Source organism: Hermetia illucens, chromosome 3 (assembly GCF_905115235.1).
Source record: "Hermetia illucens chromosome 3, iHerIll2.2.curated.20191125, whole genome shotgun sequence".
Classification (NCBI taxonomy): domain Eukaryota; kingdom Metazoa; phylum Arthropoda; class Insecta; order Diptera; family Stratiomyidae; genus Hermetia; species Hermetia illucens.
In genome coordinates, this window is record NC_051851.1 from 20,088,752 (window position 1) to 20,113,635 (window position 24,884).

Sequence of the window (24,884 nt, forward strand, 5' to 3'; positions counted from 1 at the left end):
TTCTTTCCCATCTTTCTTTTCCCGCTTTCGTGTTTTCAATTTAAGATTATCATCCTTTCAAATTCCCCGCATGCTAAACTATATACGATGAAACTTGCATTTTTTCCGAGACATTCAAAAAGAAAAGGACCTAGAAAAAGGAATATTAGCACGTTCTCTCGTATAAGCGCAGAAATTTGATTTAAAAAGTATCTTCCGCAAGATCAATTTGATTGGCGACGATCCATTAGAACTTTTCGGATGACACGACTAATAATAATCAAGTGTTATATTGCATGGCATTTCCATCGTTTTTCTTTTTTTTTCATATAAACCACGTGTGGGCCTTTTTCTTACAATTTTGTCTGTCTTCGCGTAGAAATTCATTTAATTTACAACAAATGTATAAATTTGCTTCAATGGTTTCGCCTTTTTCATGGAAAAAATTGTTCTTTTCTTGTTTCTTTAAAATCCGGTTAACATTATGCTTTCCTTAGTCAATTTTTTCTCTTAGCTGTTTTGCTTGCTTCCGCTTAGCATCTCATTTTTCAAGTCTGCTTCTGTTTTTTATTAGTTAATCATATCACACAATCAGAAAACTAAAAAGAATAAAACAAAACAAAAAATAAATCGCATTCGGCTCACAATCAGATATACAATCGCGCTCACGTCAAGCAGTTACTTCTAATCTTGCAATTTCCTTAATAGTTCATTACCTTCCGTTTTCTTTTGCTTATTCAAATTCTCCATTCACTTACAATAATTTTCTCGATTTTATATATCAGCTCAAATTAATGTAATGTTACTAATAAATTGCTTTCGTTTCGTAACAGTTGAGAGAGAAAAGTCTTTTTTGGTGTTTCATTGAATATGTTGCGATTTTGGAAATTGCACTTGTCGCCTGGATCGCAACAGTTCCGCTCGGTTGTCCGTTGAGCGTCTCTTTGAATTTCCAAAACCACGGAGAGTAATGAGTGTTTGCCACATCGGTCAATTTTGCAGACTCACATTTACTACAAGCTCACTCAAATTCCCGGACCACATCTGTTAAATGCAATCGAGAGCTCGGCTTTTTGCTTTGTCCTTCTTTCCGAACAAGAAGTTAGTTATCACGAACGGTTTTCTTTGTTATAAAAATCTTTCTTAATCTCTCGAGTGTGTACGAGGACGAATGTCAAGTCTTTTTGTTGGAGTTTCGAATTTGATTTGGAATAATTTCAATCGCTACATCTTAAAAAATATCACTAATTAATTAAAAATATTCTGTAATAACGCTCTTTACGATTTGTTTTATTCTCTCCTCTTCCCTTTAACATCGTAAAATTGTTAAACTTCTTTATATAAATTACATTTCTCACTAATTATTCGCTCTTGTCGCTTCCACATGACGCCCTATGCTTTTCTTACAAACGCTTTATTGTATTTTATGTCTGTATCAATATTTTACAATATTGTTTGTAACTCTAAATATATTTTACTCTCGGTCGGTTGGTACGGGGTTATCCCGCCGCGCTCTTCATGATGGTCTTGCCCTACTCCGGAACGTTTCATCTTAAACCCTCTCTCTTTTGCTTGTGTATTTTTTATTTTGTTTTATAAATCATTTTTTTTTATCAGTAAGGTTTAGGCGGACTATCGATGAATTCATTGTGTCTGGTATTGCGGCATAGCCGCACTGTACATCATTTGTGGCTGTGTGGCACTACCATTCGTTGCAGCTCCAGCTGCGGTGGTCACGCCGGGCACGCCCCCCGGTACACCCCATGCAACATTTGGCTGTACCATACGATATCCTGTTGGAGAGAAGGGACAAATTAAATTGCTGAATTTGAAGGAAAATATAAATACAAAATGTGTAAGGATACAAAACGTTTTGAATGCGTTTTTTGTGTATTCTTCCTTCATGGGAAGACCGGCGGCGTGTTGCAAGACTATGACACGGTATTCTTTACGGACGGATCAAAGATGGCCTATGGAGTCGGCGCAGGGGTTTTCTCGAATACACACGGTGTATCCAAGTCGTATGGTCTCCCAGGTTTCGCCAGTGTATTCCAGGCGGAAGTACTGGCGATATTGGAAGTCTCTCGATGGCTGGAGCGTGATTCGAGCCCTAAGCGTAACATAGTCATTCTGACCGACAGCCAAGCGGCCATCAAGGCCTTGTATTCAAAAACGACATCTTCCCGGTTGGTGGGGCAGTGCAGAGACACGCTCAACCATCTGGGCGGCACGCTCAAGATCACTCTCCTCTGGGTTCCCGGGCATAGGAACATAGAGGGGAATGAGCGGGCTGACGGATTGGCCAGGCAAGGCTCTGCTCTTGGCAGTCCCTCGGGGAATACAGTCGGTGTCGGGGGCTGAGTCTACTCGCACTACCTAGCAGCCGCGGGCCTGAGATGGCGAAGGCTTACAAGCTGTGCCAAATCAAGGAGAATTTGGCCCGCTTATAACATAGCCCGGTCACGAGAGCTCCTGTGCCAGACGCGTGCAAATGCATTCAAGATTACGGCGGTCTGCACGGGGCACTGGCCCATAGGGGACCATGCCGCTAGGCTCGGCTTACCCTACAACTCGCATTGCCGAAGCTGCGGAGAAGGAATGGAAACCCTCATGCACTTTCTCTGCGATTGCCCAGCTCTGGCTCGAGTCAGGCTGCAGACACTGGGTAAACCATTCTTTGGGGACCTCAGTGAGATTTCTAGCTGCATGGTCGGAGAGCTGCTTTCCTTCGTGAATGCTACGGGCTGGCTCTGAAGATCCGAGCCAGCTGGACTCTGCTTCCCTGTTCCTATAACAACAGTCACGGTTTTAGGAGTTTGTGGCATCAAAAGCGCTAATTGGGCTCCTCGGAGCGGCCACTGATACCTACCTACCTACCTTCCTTCATGGAATTCAACGGTATCTTTTTGGCATATCAAATAATGAAAAATCAAATTCAAATTGCCTTTAACTCAGGAAAACCAGTAACGGTTCTCGTCCATTACTGAATCAAATCGACCTCCCAGTGGTAGACCTAACCATAACCATTAGACAGCCGGGTAGTGCACAAACGTGAACACTCTCTGCTGAGGAACTTTTATTGTATTGGATCGAAGTTTTTAGTAGAAGTCCGATTATTACACGATCACCGCCATCCAGCGCTCGAGGTTCAAAATAATAGACGTCTTCAGATTATGGCTAGGAAACTTCACCCTAGTCAATTCCAAGCAGAAGTACTGGCGATATTGATGGTCTGCCGATACCTGGGGCATGATCTGAGAGCTAAGCGTAACCTTGTCATTCTGACCGATAGCAATACACATTAAGGCTTTGCACTCATTGACGACATCCTCCAGGTTGGGAGAGTAGTAGAGGGATGTGTTGAACATTTTGCGGGGCAGGTTTAGACAGTTTTATCTGGGTTCCCGGTTATATGAGTCCAGAAGAGAACAAGCAGTTTGGCCAGCCGGTGATCTGATCTTGGCCGTCTCTCGATGTGCGTAATCTGCGCCTCGCTAGCAATTATGAAGGATGGAATTACACTGCTTGACTATTGCTGTTTCTAGATGACAAAGCTTACCACCTGCGCTAAGTCAAGGAGGTTCTATCTTTCCTCCAGCAAAATTTGATCATGAGCGTTTTTGGGCCAAGCACGTATAAATGAGGTCAGACTCGTAGAGATTAGGCCTCAGGCACTTCTTTGCGATTATCTAGGTCTAGCTAGAACTACTCTAGGGACACCAGGTATCTCAAAGAAATCTCCGGCAGATTTAAGCAACCACGTCTCATACATGACAGCGCGAACACGTTGTTCGAATGACAAAAAGCTGCAGGCGCTAGTGCTCTTCCCAAGAATGCTTTGGAAGCCAGCAAGCCTATCTATGAAGACCTGTGCCAAGATGACCTCCTGGGACGATGGGTCGGAGTTTTTACGCAGAACAACAATGAGAAGTCGAACCAACTTATTTGGAAAATCTAACTAGAGCACATGAGTGGATCCTCTGTCATCGTTGAGAAGTTTATGTGTCAGTCTGTGTCTTCAATGAAGGTTCTTTGATTTTGGGCAACCTCCTCTCACCGCTGCCATGCGAGGTATTTATGGAGAACCTGGAGGATGAACTCGAGGAAGCTGGAGCACTCTCGGGATTCTGGAGTAGATACGTGGATGACGTATTAGCAATTATCAAAAGGGAAGAAGCAGAGAGAAACTCAACCGGGGATATTGGAACATTTTCGTTCACCATGGAGATCGTTCGAGCGCAATGCTGACCACATTGCCTCCTAGTGTACCGTTACGGTCTTGAATGAAGTCTCTAACACACTTCAAAGCCCTGATCCAACATGGATTGTTGCGCCAACGATTATTATTATTATTATGGAGATCGAAAAGGAAGGGGAGTTACCGTTTCTAGACTCAAAGATAATCCGGGAAAGAAGGGATTTTGAATTCGACATCTACAGGAAATCAACCCAGACACAACGAACCATCACATACACCTCAAACCACGATTTCCAACATAAGATGGCGGCATACAACTTTATGATTCACAGGATGGTGCGTAAAGATATGAATTACATCGTGGAAACAACCAAGAAAAACGAATACAACGGAAATCTCATCGAAGAGCTGATCAAAAAGAATCTACCCCAGACCTCAAGAAAACAACTTTCAACACTCTTCCAGGAGGTGAACACAGAATCTAGGCAATGGATAACACTAACCTACTCGGATCGGACGCAGAACATCAAAAGGCGGCTACATAAACGTGGATTCCGGGTCACCTCGACCTGCAGACGATAGGACCCGTTTACAATCGGTCAAAACAAATGGCATTTAGAAGATCTCCTGCCCAAACTGCGACAAAATTTACGCAGGGCAAACAAAACGGGTGTTAGAACATTTAAAGAAGGCCGAATCAACTAAAAATAAGAATAACCCACACATAAGGTTCGCGCTTGCCAGGCATATAATAGAGCAGGGACAACATATGTCGGTGGACAACGCCAATATCTTGAAATTAGGAGACGGGATTCCTACGAGAGTCTCCACATCCCGAAAATTCCCCGGGAGAACAGGTTAAACGCCGACATGGGCAACAATTTTTCTACCGTGGTGTAACTTTTAGGGAGGACTAATTAACATATCATAATCACAAGAACAACTAGAAAAACCCAAATGGGGGAAACAAATTTTTCAGAAGATAAAACACTGAAGAAGGGGACAGTTGGTTCCCCAAATACATATTTGTTTAAATAAGATACTTTTAGCCAATAAAACGGAAAAATATTTTCCAAGGCAATATTTCTTCTGGTTCTTTATTTTACTAACATTTACGCAAGGCATGAGAATCAGTAATGGACCAAAGGCCGATGAATGAGTGCGTTAAGCCAAGAGGAGTCGGGAGTTGAAAAACAGACTAAAGGAGGCATGATTCGGCATTCGTCAGAAGCAAAAAGGAAACGGAACCAATTACTTCAAAATGCAAGATACGTGAGAGAAAACGTTTTGAAAGTGGTGATTTCGAAAAGGACCGCGAAAAAAAAAATGCGAAGATATTAAATTGCAGACATTATTGAACAAAGATGATTCGCAAACACAAGAATTCGCAGATCAATCGACCGTAAGTCAACAAGATGTTTTTAAAAGATCAAAAGTTTACGAAAGATGAGGAAGATTCAGAAGATCGCAAATAGGTACCATATGAATTGAACAAGAGAGATGGAGGCGAAAAACCACCTGTGAAATTTTGCTTATAGGATTTTGCGTCGAATCATTACTGGTGATGAAAAGTGGATTCTTTTTGAGGGTCCCAGGCGAAAAAAGTTATATGCAGAAAAAGGCGTCCTGTTGACATGATCGTAAGACCGAATCGCTGTCGCAGGACGACGATTTACTGTGTTCTTTTGGAACTGGAAGGGAATGGCCTATTGTGGCCACTTAAAACTTTGCGTAACGGTTGGTACTAGTCTACTGGTTACTAGCAACAGTTGAATGATTTGAACCGTTCACTGCTTGAAATACGACCAGAATACGAATGCTTCATCACATACGGCAAAACCGGTCTGTGACACCCACCATCTTTTCAACTAATTCAACAAAGTCAGAGTAAAACTACCTCGCCATGAGAGAAAATTAATAACCGCTGTGAAGCGGTTCAACGTCTAGGCGCCACGACGACCAGGAGCATTGCTCCGCGTGCTGCAGCTGTCTCGCCAAAATCTGTGGCGACCACTACAGCAGGGTCGCGTAGGCAGCGGATGAACTGGACTAAAGAAATGAACCTTTTCATCATCCGCTCTTACTACGAAATAACGGCGGGACCGGGTACATCTTACCGCCCCTTGTTGTACGAGAGGTTCGTCCAGCGTTTCCCGCAATTCACGCACGTGACTCTGCAGCGAGTCACAGACTAGTACCGCTTTATAACTCGCAGCGGCACAATCCTGGCCATCATCAGGGAGCGTGTTCGACTTGAGATCACCGCGGAAACTGGTGACCGACGGTCGATGGGGGCAGAGGCGGCGGTATTCAACAACACCACGCCGCACTGCAGGCAACAGTTTCAGGGCGTGTATAAAATTCTCGGAAATGGATTCTTTGCATAGACCAGGTATTCCCAGGCTCTGTGCATCTCCAGAAACTCGGGGAATTCTATCTCAAATCAATGATGAGATTGCATCTCGTTTGTTTGCCGCTACTGCAACTACAATCACTTGTGTATTGTGGTGAAGTTATGGCTGTCAGATTGCACGGTCAGAAGATTCGTTTTCGTGTCATTGGTTTGTGTGACCGAAGAGATCCACCATGGAAAATTCGTCTGGAACGTCGGCGGGACTCACTAAGGCAGGACATTGCTAGACTGATTCAGATTAACACTGGCAATGCCAGTAAACGAGTGAGAAATAAAGTGCAGAGAGTTTACAGAAACTATGCCAACTCCAGTGAGACACCCGTAGTTGAAATTCTAGACACAATAAAGAAGAAACTTTCTGTCATATGCAGTCGGTTACGACGGTAGGGCGAAAGTTATTCCAGACGTGTCCAAAATACAACATACGCGAGGAACCAGCGGAGCTTTTTCAGATCTCTCAACGAATCCAAACAGAGCGTCCAGACAGTGCAGTTTTCGGCAACGGAAGCGAAACAATGCTGGGGTGGACTTTGCGGGTTACCCGCCCAACCGCCATACCAATACGCCTGGCAGTCGACTCGCTGCGCGCTTATTTTTACAGTAAAGAGCAGGCGAGTCCCTTGCAGCATGCGGCTGTCTGTAGGCTGACTCCACTTAACTTGAAGGATCGATCTTTCAATCCTCTGAGCGGGGTGAAATCGGGGTGACTGTGTGTTGGGCAGCTTTTTCCTGAAACGGAGGGTTCATGTGTCTCATTCAGGACGGCGTGGCCGCCACCCGAGCTTATAATGAAGGAACGGGTGGAGAACGACCAGTGTAGAATGTGTGATTCGGCGTTAGAGACGTTGGACAATCTCATTTCTGGCTGTACTGTTATGGCACCGGTGCAATATATTACCAGACATAATGCTGTATGTAAGGTTATCCATCAAATACTTGCATACAACCATGGGCTGATCACGGGAACATGTCAGATATCAATGGACGAGTTTGCAAAGTAGCGTAACCTTTTCGATATGCGTGAGCGTTCACAGTTCCCACCTTTCTAACAAATTTGGTATCAATCGCTATAACCGTCTCTGAGAAAAATGCGTGTGACGGACAGATAGTGAACCGATTTTACAAAAAACCTTAATAAAAAATGCTCAAACCATAAGGACAAATAATTCGTGGAGCTTGCCCGGTTACGCATCGTCCAAGTAAAATATTCATGTCAGGATCATGCTGTATACGCGGTGAGATTAAGTGCGCGAAATTTATTATGAGCTGCTCCAACCGAGCCTAACCAACCATCTTGTTGCGGGACTGCTACAGATGCCAATTGATGTTTTAATGGAAAATTAAAGGGAAAGCATTCGCAATTTGAGGACCAACACAAGATGATTTTGCTCCAGCACAACACCAGATTTCATGTTGCAAAAATCAACATGAAATGCTGGAATAGAGACTTCTTTCTCATCTGGCATATTCAGTAAACATCGCTCCATCTGATTTCCACTTTTCCGTCTCACGGCGCATGGCTTGACAGAAAAGTACTTCGATAACAAGGAAAGTACCAAGAATTAGATTGATTGATTAATCGAATCTAAAACAAAGAATTCTTTCGAGATATCCATGCTTTGCCAGGAAAATAGTACAAAATAGAGGAAAGCAATGGACAACACTTTGAGTAATGACAGTGGTAGTGAATCGTCAACTTGGCAAAAGAATGCTACGAAATTATTGCCACCCACAATAGATCTCGTCTAAGTTCTAGAACAGAGGACATCTTGTCGTCGTATTCGAAAGGTGTTCCCATGTCCTTAGGGAGAATTTTAGCAATTATCTTGTCCTTGCTAGAGATAAATGAAATATTAAAGACAATAATAACTCTATGGATTTATAAATTCGAATCACTTGAAGGACATTGTCACACGGGACATCCAACATCCAGCGTCGTAACACTGCTTTCTGCCGCCGATGATTTTTTTCTAATGCCTAATAGCAAAAATGATCTTGAGCAACTTGTCCAAAAATTGAATGATCGCTTCATGCAACACGGTCTCAGATTGAATCTAAATAAAACTGAATTTTCGACGACCGATCCCGATGAAACAGGAACAATCACTGTCAATGGCAGAGACTTGCCCAGAACTGAGCGATTTAAATATTTCGGGTTAATGCTATCAGCCAATGGAGAACTCGAATTGTGAAGTTGCTTTATGCATTAATGCAAACTGGATGACATGGCGTTCTACAACTGGTGTACTTTGTGATCGACGTATCAACGAACGTTTCAAATCTAAAATTTACCGCAACAACGGTGGCTTGACACTGTAGATGGGGACTGGTGCTCAGAGGTGGCGGGGAGCAAGACGGAGCGGCAATCCTGTCGGCTGAACCAAAACGAAGTCGCCGAGAAGAACCTCCATAGTGGTGGCACCGGAAGACGCTGTATCGCATTGGCTTGCCGGCCGTGATGCAGTAGGCGAATGCCCCAAAGGCATAATTAGGGCGATCAGAGCCGAGTCTGCACGGGGACTCATCTGAAGTGGCAATAGTCACGAAACCTTACCAGGAGTATACTGGTACCATGGGAACCGAGATAGCCCCTGAATCCACATACTTCAGGTGAACTCCTGTTGTATGTGCGTTCAGCTCTGTTATTTGTGGTTGGCCCCCTAGTGGAAGCTTTATGAGGGTTGGCGTTGTGGTTGCGTTTAAGCGAACAGAGACCTTCGGGTCTCAGCGCGGTGTTGCATTTCAACACAGGTGCCGTACTCCTTAGTTCGGTAGAGATTTTGGTAGGTCTTGCATCCACCAGTATGAGTGCTGAGCCATGCACTCGGTATAGACTGGTACCGTCATAGCTTGGTGCGGCAGGACTCTGATTGTAGTCACAAAATCCATCCGTGTCTTAAGAAGACCGTGGGATTAAGTCCACGAGACAGGTACTCATGTTAACCCCGGTGACGTAACTGCAGATGGGGACTTGAAAGCCTCGTGATTGCATCCAGATCAGCCTTTTGATAAAACAAAATGGCGAAACCGACCACGATAAACAGACCTCCCTTGGGAACGGGACAAAGATTAAAGAAAAAGAAGAATCGCTTGAAGGACTGAATGGAAGCATCCACATTTACCGAGAATGCTCTACTCTAGTGGAAGGGAGAAGAGCCGAACTGAACAGATTGAAAATGAAGAATCTCAAAAGATTGATACCAGGTTCTGACCTTAGTCGATAGGTTTCATTCATCTGCTATTCCTTCAAAAAAATTGAATGTTGTCTTGAAAAATTAGAGTTGATATTGCAACTGTTCCAAACTCCAACGTGGCGTCGGTTGGAATTGATACCCAAACCTGAAGCTCTGATTACTTAGTTTCTATGAGATCAGATGCAATTCTCGTTTCGCGTCCAGAAAATTCATATCAAAATTGAAAGGCAAAAAAAACAAAATCTGGGGACATTACCAATATTACCTCCGGCTCCTTGTTGAGCTGCAGCGTAGGCGTATGGATAGTAGCCTTGTTGCATATATTGTGCCGACATTTGCGCAGGATAACCCTGAAAATTGAAGCAAACAATGACTTGATTAAATCAGACCTATCTTCCATGAATTCTGCTCGATATCGAACTTACCGTCGGAGCGTACCAATACCCCATTTGCTGATAAGCGTACGGATACTGGGCACCTTGGGGTGAAATTATTTGTCCGCCTATGGTCTGTGCATTTGGCACAGTTGGGCTGAATACAACACCGGCAGCTGCACCGCCTGCATTGCCACCCATTACCATATCCCCGCCATTTTCCTTGCCCCAAAAGCACTTCACTGGATAGCCGTGCACCTCGGTATTGTGTGTTACTTCTATGGCGTGAGCAGCCGATTCTTTCGTTGTGAACTTGATGAACGCGTATCCCTTGTCCTTGAATACCCGCACGTCCTGGATTGTGCCGAACTGCCCGAAATGTTTGTGCATAAGATCTTCGCTAATCACATTCGGCGGGAAGCCGCCGCAGTAAACTGTCGTATTTGTTGGGCTAGTTTGATTGTACACCTCCTCGTATGTGGGGCGGCCGAGCTTTTGGCCCGATTTGTTCTGTTCGCGAGGTTGTGGCGGTTTTCGTGTCGACCAGTTTGTTCGGATTGAACGCGAGCCCAGCCACTGGCCGTTCATGGCCTGGATCGCGTTCTCTGCCTCGGCTTTCTTCACAAATGACACGAACGCGTAGCCTTTCGACTTCATTGTCTGTGGATCGCGGACGATTCTGCAATTTGAGATTTCGCCGAACGGAGCGAATGCCTCGCGAAGGGTTTCCGTCTCGATTTCGGGACTTAGGTCTCCCACGAATATGTGGTGATGTGAGCTGGTGTCTGTCTTTGGCTGGTTGCCGGGGCTCGTGGCCCAGTTAACCTGCGAACACGAGCGGGTCAATATTTTGGCAAAAACGCCAACTTTCTCAAACTCACCTTAATTTCTTTGTTGGACAGAACTCGTTTGTTCATTGCAGTCAGAGCAGTAGCGGCCGATTGGTGGGAAGTGAACTCGATGAAGGCGTAGGGGTCGTTGCCGGGCTCCCTGATAATCTTACAGCTCTTAACAGCACCTAAAGTGTTGAACAGGGTAATGAGGAAGTCCTCGTTGATGACATGGTCGAGGTTCCCCACGTAAAGGGTTTTCGGTTGCGTCTCATCCATTTCTAGTCATAAATGTGAGGTCTACGGGCGGGAAAAACACTAATGGCCGGGTTTTCGGTTGAGATCACAGTCGGTAATATGCGAGCTGGGCGCACTGCAACGATCTGCACGGGATGCCAAAAGAGGTTAAAGATCCAAGTGTAAATACGGGCCCAGTCGGCCAGCAAACTTACCAATTGCGAGTACGTGCGGCGACAGCTTACTCTGCTTCCACAGCGAAAGTGAATGCGATTGCGACTCGCTTGCAGGCGCTGGCGAACGTCGCGGACCTAAATTATATAAAAACTACGGCGTCCAGACGCTTCGCGGACGGGCGCCTTTGTCCCGGGTCGTTTTATGTCCGTAACTCACTAGAAATTGCACGGAAGCCGAACAGAGGACGAGCGGAGATTCTATCAAAGTCGTTGCCGTATTTCAATGAAAGTCGGAAAGTCGCCGTTCTCGCGGTGTCGCCGTCTCACTCGTCGTCTTGTTGTTTCAATTCGCCGTGAACTAGTCCGTTCCGCGCGCGGGGTGCAGGGCAACCGAAGGCGTCTACGAAGTTTCACCCTCAGCCAACATGACGTGGCTGAAACTTTCCAAATTCAATGTAAATTCGTATTCTCACGCACGCTCGCCTATCTAATTTCACACTATGGTCACTTCACGACAATTTACAGTCAATCACGCACTTGCAGCGGCCGTAATTTAATTAAAATTGTTGTTTATTGTTCGGTACTTTTCCCGAGCGAATTCACTACAAGTTGACTGTCGCCTATTTCAGTCGCACTCATCAGCTTGAAGGCAGTGCAGCTCGATAAGTTCTAATATGGCGGCGTTGTACCGGTTTCCATAGTGTTTCGTCGATTATGCAGGCTTGGGAGTTCGAAAATTACCATTGCTAAGTTACACACTACATGATAGAAAAACATGTTTTCCTTCACGAATTTTAAAGATTTTTTTTTATATTCTGCAAAAGCTTACAACTTATCTGAAATTATCAGGCCTTAAAAACTTATTCAAATATATTTCGAAATTGTGTTTCATCCCATTCGAAGTCCATTATCAGCAATTTGACAAGCAGCTGTGTCTCTATTGTGAATTAAGAAATTTGTCAAGTTGAACTATTTGCTATCGGGAGGGTGTTTTGTGTTGAAAGTTCGGAAGTTTACTTTGCTGTATTTCGCTATTTGGTATGCATTTGTTAAACTCTGTAATTTCCAGAAGCGCTTTAGAGTTAGCGATTGTTCATTGACAGCCACACTCACGGAACGTTTTTGCAAGGGAGTCGCTGATGTTGGAACGCCCGCATGTGTAATGCATGAACGATTGATTGCAGAAGGACGAACCAGAAATTTTATGGCGAAACCGATATTTCGATGATGCAACAGAGTCGGTGAGTAAGGCTTTTTGCGGTCGGAATTTGAAATCCTGTTGGGCAAATTAAAGAACATTATTGTCTTTGGAAGGAAGGAATATGGAAGTTAAGTCGTATTCAACTGTTAGGAGGAACTGGTCCTTCGATGTGAACTTGGCGTTTACACTGCCCTGCAAAAAGATAGGACACTCCTCAACAGTTGGGTATTTCATGTTTTTGTGTGTCTTTGTTCTCTGAAATCCCAGCAAGCTATCAGCTCATATGGCTCACGATACTTCCGGGTAAATAGAAGGCAAGCTCTTTCCAATGACTCCACGTTGATAGGTTGGCTATCAATATAGCCTTGATAAAAGGACAATAGGCTTGTCGCCTACGTGTTTGTTATTGGAAGCAATTGGCTGTTGTGCCGCATTTTCAACTTCTTTATTGGTATTTCCTGTACTCCACATAAATCCTTGGTGAGCATAGCAATGATCCTTGGGGAAACGCGAAGGAAGAGCCTATGCTGACATGGCGTTTGTGCCTTGCTTGGTCAACTGTTTCCGAGATCAAAGCCTTTGGTGTGTCCTGGTGATCGCGCCGAAGGAGGGAGAGGAAGAAATTCTTTCTTCATTTACAGTGTTGTGAGACCGAGGCTCAGGTCTCGGATCTGCTGAGATGGGACGACTGGTGAAATGTGCAAACAATCTTGTGGGTCTTCTCATTTTTTTTGTTTTTTGTGGAGATGGAAATCTTCAAAAGACTCTTGCCTGGGCACGCCAGAGTGTGGGATTTTTACCCACTAAAACCACTCCCGACTCCCCCCTACACCGTGGAACCACCTTTAGGTATTACATCACGGGGCGGAGTTAGCTTACTTTAGCTAGGTCTCCTTTCGTCTACCCGCGGGGTTTGTAACCGCGTCTTCCTCACTTCTTCCGCTTTTCGCAGTTTATCCTGGATTATTGCGATCATGGAGTTGATCGCATCCCAGTCTTCCTGACAGGCTACCATTCCCCGGACAAAATTTTCCGGTGTTAGCACTTCACCTAGAGTTTCCTCTGGGTTCCTCCTTTCTTCCACGAACTTAGGACACTGGAAGAAAACGTGCGCTGGATCCTCTGGGACCCCACAGTTTGGACAATTAGGCGAGGTGTCCAATTTAAACCTGTACAGGTATTGATGGTATCCTCCATGGCCGGTGAGAAACTGGGTGAGATTATAATTGATCTCATCATGCTTTCTCTCCAGCCACTCCCCGATGGAACGGATCAACCTGTAAGTCCAACGACCCTTTTCTGACTGGTCCCATTGCTGTTGCCATCTGCTCATGGATCTCTCCCTTTCGGCTTTTTTCACCTGAGATAAGAGAGAGCTGGACCTGGTGTTATAAATGTTCATCATTTCGGTTGCCAGGATGTCAATCGGCAATCATCTCGGGAGGCGATCCTGAAGGCAGAACACACCCTTAGGGATGTTCTTCTGTAAATCGTATTCAGTTTATGTGTATTGCCTAAAAGCTTCACTGCTTTTCCCCAAACTGGGACTGCATTCAGCATGATAGAGGTCACCACCCTGGCTATAAGCAGCCTGCAAGTATGCCGCGGGCCTCCTACGTTTGGCATCATCCTTGCCAGAGCAATACTTGTGGTGGATGCTCTTTTACAACTATGCTCTATGTGCTGCTTAAAATTAAGTCCTCCGTCTATCATCACCCCCAAGTATTTAATGGCCGGCTCGGAAGTGATGATACGATTGCCGATTCTAATGCAGGCGTAATTTCTTTTACGGCGCTTAGTGATAAGGACCGCTTCCGTTTTTTCCTCCGCGAGTGCCAGTCCAGCACTCTTGAACCAAGCCTTAACAACACTGATTGCTTCGCTTGAGTACAACTCAGCATGGTCGAGATGCTTTGTGATCACAACCAGTGCTATATCATCGGCGTGACCCACCACCGTGGCCTCCTCCGGAATCGGAAGATTGGGTACATCATAATACATGATGTTCCACAGTAGTGGGCCCAGTGCAGAGCCCTGTGGGACACCCGCGGAGACAACGTACTCTTTGGGTCTATCATCGGTATCATACCAGAGTGTGCGCTCTTTCATGTAGCTATCGATAATAGCGGCGAGGTAGGTGGAAACACCAATCGTTGCCAGAGACTTTCGTATAAGGTTCCAATTGGCCGAGTTAAATGCATTCCTTACATCCAGGGTCACCACCATGCAATATTTGCTGGTACAACCCCTTTCGTGAATTGCATTTTCGGCCAAGCCAGTAACCATTTTGATGGCATCAATGGTTGATCTGGCTTTACGGAACCAATACTGCCTATCTGAAAGGCCCCCTTGGCTCTCGATGACTGGAAGTAATCTATTATAAATGACCCGCTCCAACATTTTCCCCATAGTGTCTAGAAGACATATGGGTCTATAGGAGGACGGTTCTCCCGGAGGTTTGCCAGCCTTAGGCAACAGCACCAGCTTCTGCCCCTTCCATGGTGCAGGAAAGATATCCTCCGACATGCACGTTTCGAACAGCTCCGCGAACATATCCGATCTACATTTGACGGCAAGTTTGAGGGCCTTATTCGGTATGCCGTCAAGACACGGGGCTTTACTGTTGCGTATTCGACTGTAGAGCTCCATCATCTCGTCCCTGGTGACTGGTGGAATCGGCGTCACATTCAGGGGGCGCTGGAAGGTATCAGTCCTCCCTCTTGCTGGGGAAATAGTCACTGGATTATTTTCAACAAGAGTATAGGGCACGTGATCTGCGGAGACGATCGGCCTCTGAATCGTCCTGTCCCGATTTTATAGGCGCTACCCCACGAATTTATGTCCGCTTCCGAACAGAGCTCCTTAAAACATTTCCTTTTACTCCGCTGGATGGCGAGGTTGAGGTTTTGGCAGCTTCCCTAGAGGCATGCTCCTTTTGCCCCTGATCGATCCCTATCTATTGCCCTCTGTGGCAAATCGATCGAAGGCTGGCAAGTTCACTATTCCACCAATAATTGGGTCTTCTAGTGGGGAATGAGCATCTCCTAGGCATCGACGCGTCACATGCTTTAGAGAGGCTCTGTGTGACATGGAGAGCTCTATCCGTGGATGTGCCTGCTTTACTAGGCAAGTCTAGCCACACCTCCATGAATGTCTGTTCATCTATCGCTTTGGCAGACAATCGTGGGTCTTCCCACCTGAAATCCAGAGTCTGAATGAGTGTCTACGGGAGGGTTATTTTCCTTCATTCTGGACAAATGCCACGGTGGTTGTGCTCTTGAAGTCACCAGAGGAAGATGAGAGTAATCCTAGTTCCTTGCCATTTCATTGGCAGCAGAAGAATGTCTGCGACAAAAGTGGAGGGGTCGCACCATTCGAATCTGTTCCGACATCAGCACTAAATGACAACGACATATCAAGCCAGTTGGTATGGAGTTGTCATTAGGTGCTGCTGAAGCTTGGCCGACTGAACGAAACATTCCTGATGTGGGTGCCGGGGCACTCTAACATCGCCCGTAATGAGGAGGCTGACAGACTGGCTCGCTGAAGGTCTGAGGGATCCACAATGGTGGGGCCAGAACCGGCCCTTGGAATCCGACCATCTATTGTCAAGTCTACTCTGAAGGGTGAAATTGCAAGGATTCACGCAAACGAGTGGAGAAATTTGCACTCTTGCCGGCAGGCGAAAATCCTTGTGAAAGAGCCTAGGGCAACTAGAGCGGAATTTCTGTTGTCCCTTAAGAAGTGGGACATGAACACGCTAGTAGGGCGTTTAACGGGACACTGCTCCTTAAACTACCATAGGGAAAAGATTGGGGTAGTGGTTTGGGCTATGTGCAGCCAATGTGAGGAGGAGGAGGAGGAGACGGCTCAGCACTTTTTATGCAGCTGGCCGGCAACCTCAGATCTCAGACGAAGACACCTTGGCAAGGTTTTCTTCAATGAAGAATGTGCACACTCTTTGCCCCTGGAGAGTGTTCTTAGATTCGCTAAGGCCTGCAAACGCTGTAGGCGGGAAGCCAGCGAGACAAATTCAACACACATTCAGAATACAATGGATCAACAAATAAAAAAAATACTATTTCCTTTTTCAGACACCTAAAAAATGGCTAGTAATAACCGACCGTCTTCTCACTCAAGCAACGGCTATCAGTCGACTCAGCACAGTCCAATGCCATCATCTCATACCCCCGGACATGAAATGCGCATACAAATTGAAGACAATGAAATGCAATTACCAACAAATCTGCGTCCAGTGTCTGCATCAGAATTCTATTCGATTCGCAATGCAACAGGAGCCGTTCAACAGAACATTTCGTCGATCTTAAATCAGGCACGCAATGAGATAGAACGACGAACCAGCCAAACTAGAATGTGGGGATTACAGATTGATGCGATGCTTCAGGGGGTCCAACGTCCGCCGCTCATTCCCCATCCGCTCGCAGCGATACCAAATAACGACATCAACCGAACCGAAGCAGTTTCGACAAGAATATTGCCTCCGGATCCGACAAATCGAATCCACATACTGCACGGCAACGCTAATCATTCCAATAGTAATTTAGAGGGTGTGACTGTCAGGATAAGTTTGAATAGTGACGAAAATGCTGCTCCTCCAACTACGATAAGTGCGGGGACCAGTGGTAGTACTAGTAGTATTAGTAACTCTGCGAGTCGAGCGGAAACCTCGACATCATCAGGAGGTAATTCATCACCGCTACGATCCAGATCAGAGCATCCGTTTTTGGATCGAGTTGCAGCGCTCACTCGAGACGATCCACCTGACTTGGTTGGGAGGCCAGGTCGCCCTGATTTGGATGGAGTTCTTGCAGAAATGCTGGCACCGTATCCCCTGTTCCGTCGATTTATCAAAGCTGCCACACGGTACATTCCTTTCATTTTATTCCTACTGGTAAAATCCGTGTTTGATCACTTCGAAGCCGTCACCGACGTGGTGACTCTCTTCAGTATATTCTATTTCATGGACTCTTCGTTGCAAAAACAAGTCGCTCGGCAAGCACAATCGAAAAAATGGATCTGCCTGCGCGATATAGGGATTATGATGCTGTGTTTGTTATATTGGATCAAGGAGCGCAAGGACTATTACAATTTGCTGTTGATTAAGAATGTTAAATGGACAATTTCGTTTTCGACGCTGTTTTATTCAGTCTGCATTACGGATGGCATTCTGAAAATAATTACAGTTCTGATCAAGAACGTAATCGCTGCGCTACCATCGAGGATTCTACCTTACAGTAGGCGGGTAAGTTGCTATGACGGAATGATGAGGTTGTTTGATTTAGTGGGTATGTACTGCAGGGACGGTTCTATATTCTGATTGAGTCGGCTTCCCAGCTGTATCGATATTTGGCTCCAGTGGAGCTGTGGGTCGTATATTTGACGGCAAGACATTCAGTTGCAGTTCAGGTAAATTTTGGCATTTTCCGAGGTTGTCGGGTTGGTAAATGCAGCTTTCATTTACTCACAGATACTATGCGGAATGACTTACTTCTTCCTGAAATCAATATTCCTTTTGCACCATTTGGAGTTCTTGAAAAACGCTATTGTTATGTTTCCGCGAAAAGTCGTAAGTATTCGGAATTTGTTGTTTTTAATTTGTATGCTTAAGTGTGTGGGACTCGAATCTTCTCTGCTTGTTCAGCTGCTTTTGAACATGGGTTTCCTTTGAGAGTACCTGACAATGGCTTTCTTCTGTTCTGTCTTGCAGAAATATGGATCGATACCGACAAAGGAAGATATTGAAAAAACTGGGGATCAATGCGCAATTTGCCACGATACATACACCACTCCCGTTCTATTAAAATGCAATCATATCTTCTGCGAGAATTGCATTGGGTCATGGTTTCGAACTGAGACCACATGTCCCATGTGTCGAGCTAAAGTGGCCGAGGACATGTCGTGGCTTGATGGCCAGACAACACAGTTTATTCAAATATTCTGAAAGGTTCGTGGCTACAAGAAGTTGATGTAGGAAATAAGAAGTAAAATAATTGTGATCGTTTAGCATTATTTGATGAATATTACTGGATATGAGAAAGGAGACGAGAATTCTTAATAGACTGGCAAATACGCTTCATAATCTCATCAATTTGGATTTTTCGTGCAATGAGGTCATTTACGTTTGCTGTGTTGGCGGTTGAATTGGGAATTAAAGGAAGGAGTTAAGAAAATAGTTACAAATTGAGCAGGGACAAAAGTTAACTTCAGTTTTATTTGATTTTACTTTCGGCATTTAACCTGGTGCTTTTCTGGTATTGCACCCTTCGACTAGACGTCTCAGCTCAATGTGAACCCTAACTCGACCGACTTTGCGCACTCAATTAAAGGAAAGAGGATAAATACGGCTTAGTTCCAATTTATTGCGCGATTAAAGCATGAAATTAGTCCTTTCTCTAGGTTAAAGTTGAATAGTGTAATTCTGCATAGTATTGGTGTTGCAAAAGTGTGGACGGATGTTAGTGGATATTTTCAGAAATATGATTTGAAGGAAGTTCATGGAGAAATACGAGATTAATGTACATTAATGCAATGTTTTTTTTTGTTGAACTATTGATGAATATAGCATTTTTAAATTATGGAATGTTGGCGTGTTTTCTGTTAACATTTCGGAAGAGGAAGTGAATATAGATGGCGAAGAAAAACTCAAAAAGGTTCGCGAGGGTAAAGTTTGAAGGGGCGAATCCGGCAATAACAAAGCTTGCAAAGAATAGGGTAGCCCGAGTAAATCGATATATCTTTTACTTGAGAGGCTCTAACATTTAGAAAATATTGGGTTGGGGAGAAAGTAATGTCGTATTTGTGATCGAATTTTAACGCTTTATTTAACATACTTAGAATTGTCCGATTTAAGTCAAATATGTGCCGTTTTGTTCGCAAACTTGTTGCCATTTAGAAGGCCAACTTAGTAGCACCAAGAGCGTTTTGCATCGACCGGAAGGGATGGTAATCACTTGGTGCCAGGTCCGGACTATACGGTGGGTGCGATAGGACATCCCATCCGAGCTCCCGTAGTTTCTGGCGGGTCATGAAAGATGTGTGAGGCCGAGCGTTTTCCTGGTGGAACAGAACACCATTTCTATTGACCAATCTTGGGCGCTTCTGGTCAATCGCCTGCTTCAAACGGTCGAGTTGCGCACAGTAGAGGACCGAATTGAGGGTCCTGTCATAGTTGAGCAGCTCATAGTGGATGACTCCCTTCCAATCCCACCACACACACACAGCAAAACCTTCCTGGCTGGCAATCCGGGCTTGGCGATGGTTTGGGCCGGCTCGCCGGGCCTCGACCACGATCTTTTTCGCTTGAGATTTTCATCACCAGTCACCATCCGCTTGAAAAATGGGTCGAATTCGTTTCGTTTCAGCAGTGCATCGCAGGCGTTGATTCGGTCCAAGAGATTTTTTTTGTGTCAACTCGTGTGGCACCCAAAAATCCAGCTTTTTTTGGAATCCAATCTTATGCAAATGGTTCCAAACGGTTTTATGGTCCTTGCCCAGTTCCTGGCCAATCGAGCGAATGCTCACATGCCGGTCTACTTGAATGATTTCGACGATTTTATCGGTTTCTACGACGATTGGCCTACCAGTACGGGGAATATCTTCGACATCCACTACACCAGAACGAAATCGATCGAATCAACGCTGTGCTGTGCGAATTGTTACAGTATCGGACCCATAAACTGCACAAATTTTTTTGGCCGCCTTCGTTGCATTTTTACCTCTCAGGTAGTGAAAATGTAAAATATGACGAATTTCTTCCTTGGTGGATTCCATCTTTGACGCGCTATAACTTGAGACTGAAACGTACGATCATAAAACTGACAAAGAGACGCCTGTAGCCCAGATTGTCGTCTTCAAATCGCCGTATAGTATGACCCGATGCATGGTACAACACAAGATATGTTTAAGTGTCGCCATCTATTAACAAAATACGACATTACTTTTTCCCCAACCTAATATTAAACTGTTTCAGACTGTCTTGTAGAGACCATCTTTCCCCAACATTTAGCGCCGGAATTTTGGAAGGGGGACGGGGGAGTGTTGTCGATTAAGAGCTTCGTTTTGCCTAATTACCGGAATAGAGCAGCACAAAAAAAATGAATCAGCTAAACAACATGAGTTTGGCTTTGTGTATGTCACACGCAATTAAATGGAACAAAGCTACATCGATCCAAAGGAAATTTTTGGTTAGTTCGTGAATTTACGCGGAGTTTAAAAGAGGCTGCCTATATATACAAAAGGAGGCAGTAATTTTTTTACTTCAGTTGTATCCATGTGTTGGCTAGCGTGGGAATGCCTGGTAGATCTGAATACGCTTCGCACAATAAGGTGTGGATACTCTGGGTTTCATGGGGCCATATCGGATTAGAAGGCAATGATGCAGTGAATGAACTGGCCAGGAAGGGAGTAGGGACGCCTCTACACGGGCCAGAATCCTGTGGAATCTTAAACGGGTTCGTGGCTGTGACCTCAAACAAGTGGGAATACCGAAAGCGAGGAGGAGGAACTTTCTATGCACATTTTTCCACTCCTACATAGCTTGCTTCCGCCCCGAGAGTTAGGACTCAAAGTCTTCCCTGTTTGTCGTAAGAAGCGACTAAAAAGGATAGAAATTTGTGTGTAGCAGACGCGAATCCGGTGTCGGGTTGCTTCTCACTTCTACCGCAAGGCGCGCTCTCTTGACCTGGGAGTCGGTTTCTGTTAGAGTTTTAATTGCAAGATTTCGGTCCAGATTAAGGAGCATCACACCCTACTATTCGGTTGTTGCATATGAAATGCCCGATTTGGTACTAAAATTTGAAACGACTGTAAAGTTTACAAAAATTTATTTAATTAATCAAAGTAGATGCCAGTCGATTCAAAACACTTTTCCCAGCGAAATAAAAGAGCATTTATGCCAGTTTCGCAGAAGTCCAATTTTCGGGTGGGGGTTGATAAACTCGTCGAAGGCAATTTTGATGGCCTCTTCATTCCTACATTGTTTTTCCGCCGAAAAATGATGCAAATGCTTAAAAAAGTGGTATTCGGTTGGCGAAAGGTCCGGTGAATATGGTGGATGAGGTAGAGTCTCACACTGCAGTTCGGTCAACTTTTGAACCATTGTTCTGGATACATGAGGTCGTGTATTGTTGTGAAGGAGTATCACATCATCTCTGTTGACTAATCTCGGCCGTTGAATACTTCCTTGAGTTGGGCACAGTATTTCTGTGCATTTATCGTTTCTCCAGGTGCCAAAAAAGAATAGTGGATAACTCCAGCTGTAGACCACCAAACAGTCACCATTACCTTCTTCGGATGGAAGCTCGGTTTCGCCATATGCTTCGGTGGCTCATCAGCATCTAGCCATTGTGCTGATCGGTGACGATTGTCGTATAGTATCCACTTTTCATCACATGTTACTATTCTGTCCAAAAAGAGATCGCATCTGTTGCGGGAGAGTAAAGGACTGCAACTGAACTCCGTAAGGGCATGCGAAAACCATTTGTCGAGCTCTTTCACCTTTCCAAGTTGTTGCAAGTGCCGGGAAACTATCGAATAGTGCACGCCCAGTTTCTCTGCAATGTCTCTCACAGACTGACGTGTGTCAGATTCGACTAACAAACGCAGCTCGTCATTGTTAATCAATGGTCCTGGATGTTCACGTGGCTCACTTTGAAGGTTTACGTCGCCTGACCGGAATTTTTCGAAGCACCGCCGTGTGGTTCGTTCGCTTAGCGTACATATTAGCTCCAAATGCGTTGTTAATGTTCCTGGCCGCCTCCGCTGCTTTATGACCGAGTTTGAACTCATAAAGAAGAAGGATACGTTCTTGGCTCTTTTCCATCCTTTTCCCCTTTTTATTCACTGTTATCACAACGATGGTCAAAACTGAAATTACTCCTTGATTAAATGTAGGAGTATTTATACTTCATTATCCGACACCAACAGCGCCAACTGGTGGTGGCTTCATACAGCAAAATCGCAACTAACTTCACTTGATTGCCAAATCGGCCATTTCATGTGCAACAACCTAATAGATAGATTCTCTGCTGTTCGTGACTCCCAGCCTGGCCCTCTGCCTCATTCCAACTGGACTACCCTTCCCTCACTTACCCCTTCTTTCGTCATAGTGACTAGGGGCCGAGTAAGACCCGAAACCCTCAGCTCTTCATCAGTCCCACATTCTTCCATTCCCAGGGGCTTCTTCATGGAAGCCAGGTCCCTTTTCAACATTTCATTCTCCTCCCTCTGGAACACAATCCCTGGCTTCTACCACGGCTACCTCTGTCTCCCCCTTGAAGACAAACCCGAAGCATACTTATGGTATAATACAATTACTCTTCAAATTGCTGGGCAACCAAAATGAAAGTATTCACACTCAACACTAATTCGCTCATATCTAACGACAAACGTTTCGCTTTCCACAAGCGTCTCGAGGAAACCGATCCCAATCTCGCTTTCCTAAACGAAACCAGACTGGGGGAAGCCCCAACGTAAAACTACATGTTCCCGATTTCATTACTTTCCACAATGACGCGGGCAGAGGCATAGCCATCCTAGTCAGATCGGGACTTAGAGCAAATACCATCCCATCGGCTGCACTTGTACCAAACTGAATTTTAGTAGTGGTCAAAATCGGCTCTCTCTACTTCCCGGGCGTTACAGGTCGCCACTTCACTCTCATTCTGTCCGAACTTTGGGTAATCGCGGCCAGTTTCGACGCTTCCCTCCTCGGCGGTGACCTCAACGCCAGGCACGTAACTTGGGGCAACTCAGTTAACAATGAAAAGGGCAAAGTGCTCTTCGATTCCATATTCCTTAACGCGGACATCATTAACGCTGCATTACCATCCTTTCCTCGAATGTTTTCCTTCCTAGACGGCTTTATAGTCTCGTCCAATCTCTCAGCATGTGTCACTAGCTGCGCCTCTTTGGTAACTTACTCCGACCACCATGCTCTCGCTTTCTCTGCAGCTACAGCAAATTCTACCCTCCCGCCACCATCCTCATAAATGAAAAGCTAGAAACTTACTTATCTGGAAATTCAACTCTGCCTTCGAAACTACAATCGATAAACATGCTCCAGTTAAAGAGCTTGGTTACTACAAATACGGGTGCCTCCTCAACCCTCCTCTTTGTCCGCGACAGAAACAGTCTACTGCCGCGGAGGAAACGATTGTTTCACCGGCTATGGAGCAGATGCAACGTCGACTACCGTCTTCTCTCCGAGATCACTAAAAATCTGTCCCACAAAATCAATGGAGCTATTAGGTCCAAACTGAACGCATCCTGGCATCCGATTGGCTGGGAGGAAAAATCTTCTCTCAACTACTCCTCGATAAAAATAGGTAACCTCCAGTTCCACTCCTCTGAGGAAAAAATACCCGCCTGCGTATACCACCTGAACAACTTATTCAGAGCCAAATCGCCCGTGGACTCCATCTGGAACTCGGTGATCGCCACTACTGTCAACGATAAAAGGTTGAGCTTGGAAGGATCTTGCCTTTGCCCGTTTTCCCCCAGCCGCCCGGCTGATATAGTCAGAATCGACCCGTTCGCCTCCTTCTTTATCTCCCTAGAAGAAGTTCAACTTGCAATCATCCGGTCCAACAATAAAAAATCATGGGGCCTGATAATATCTCTAACTTTGTCCTGCGGAAGTGTGCGCCTGTCATTAGCAAACGTCTCACCATCCTCTTCAACAATTGCCTACATGACGGACACTTCCCTGTATCATGGAAATCAGCTCTTTTAATACCCACCCCTAATCGCTTCCGAGTAACTTGATTACTAACAGATGTACCACGCTTAAGTGCACAATACGCAGAAAAGAGAAAAACATGCTGAAATATAAATATGTAACTGTACTTAAAGAAAATATGAACAATAAATAATGTTCTAATCGAGAACACTTTAGTAAGAAAGAAGTGAAAATTATATAAGAAATTTAGAAATAGAGCAGTCAAAGTATAAGATTGTTTTTTTGAAAATAAAGTAAGTTTTTGAAAGTGAAACGCGGGTGTTTGTAATAAGTTCAAGGGTTCAAGAGTTGAGCAACGACGTTAGTATTAAATCTTTTAGCTTTTCCTTTTCAGGAATTCGAATACCCTATCGTTCCGGAGCTAAGTTTCGGCAGCGCGGAACCAGAACAACCACGGCCATCAAAGTAAAATCCAGGAGCTAGTGCGCGAGCTGGGCCAACGCACAAGCAGAATAGCCTCTGGACGAGGTCGTCTAGGATATCGCCGAAACACCTGGTCCTTTGAGCCGGATGCTATGATCCAT

At 45.0% G+C, this 24,884-nt stretch overlaps 2 protein-coding genes across 4 annotated transcripts; one reads left to right on the forward strand and one right to left on the reverse strand.

Moving 5' to 3' along the window:
• Positions 1-1,240: 1,240 nt before the first annotated feature.
• On the reverse strand, positions 1,241-12,051 carry LOC119650715 (nucleolysin TIAR). 2 transcript variants are annotated; one of them, XM_038053727.1, is made up of 5 exons: positions 11,441-12,051; positions 11,040-11,371; positions 10,210-10,983; positions 10,050-10,134; positions 1,241-1,772 (listed from the first exon to the last, which is right to left on the reverse strand). In XM_038053727.1, exons 2-5 carry the CDS (start codon positions 11,265-11,267, stop codon positions 1,624-1,626), a joined length of 1,236 nt encoding a protein of 411 aa, XP_037909655.1. In that variant the 5' UTR covers positions 11,268-11,371; positions 11,441-12,051; the 3' UTR covers positions 1,241-1,623. The 2 variants fall into 2 exon arrangements, with proteins under 2 accessions (XP_037909655.1, XP_037909654.1); XM_038053726.1 differs by having other exon boundaries at positions 10,041-10,134; positions 11,441-12,050.
• Positions 12,052-12,352: 301 nt separating this feature from the next.
• LOC119651763 (E3 ubiquitin-protein ligase RNFT1) lies at positions 12,353-19,203 on the forward strand. Of its 2 annotated transcripts, XM_038055503.1 has the most exons (6): positions 12,353-12,439; positions 12,505-12,642; positions 16,697-17,865; positions 17,922-18,029; positions 18,091-18,189; positions 18,331-19,203. In XM_038055503.1, exons 3-6 carry the CDS (start codon positions 16,708-16,710, stop codon positions 18,562-18,564), a joined length of 1,599 nt encoding a protein of 532 aa, XP_037911431.1. In that variant the 5' UTR covers positions 12,353-12,439; positions 12,505-12,642; positions 16,697-16,707; the 3' UTR covers positions 18,565-19,203. The 2 variants fall into 2 exon arrangements, with proteins under 2 accessions (XP_037911431.1, XP_037911430.1); XM_038055502.1 differs by having other exon boundaries at positions 12,360-12,642.
• The last annotated feature ends 5,681 nt before the right edge of the window (positions 19,204-24,884 follow it).

Coding starts and splice junctions, on each gene's coding strand:
- LOC119650715 (XM_038053726.1), bottom strand. CDS start 11,267: ATGGATGAGACGCAACCGAAAACCCTTTACGTGGGGAACCTCGACCAT. Junction 10,135..10,209: donor GGTATTGGTACGCTCCGACG/GTAAGTTCGATA, acceptor TTCAATTTTCAG/GGTTATCCTGCGCAAATGTC. Junction 1,773..10,040: donor AGGAGCCGGAGGTAATATTG/GTAATGTCCCCA, acceptor TCTCTCCAACAG/GATATCGTATGGTACAGCCA.
- LOC119651763 (XM_038055503.1), top strand. CDS start 16,708: ATGGCTAGTAATAACCGACCGTCTTCTCACTCAAGCAACGGCTATCAG. Junction 17,866..17,921: donor TTCTACCTTACAGTAGGCGG/GTAAGTTGCTAT, acceptor TATGTACTGCAG/GGACGGTTCTATATTCTGAT. Junction 18,030..18,090: donor GACATTCAGTTGCAGTTCAG/GTAAATTTTGGC, acceptor ATTTACTCACAG/ATACTATGCGGAATGACTTA.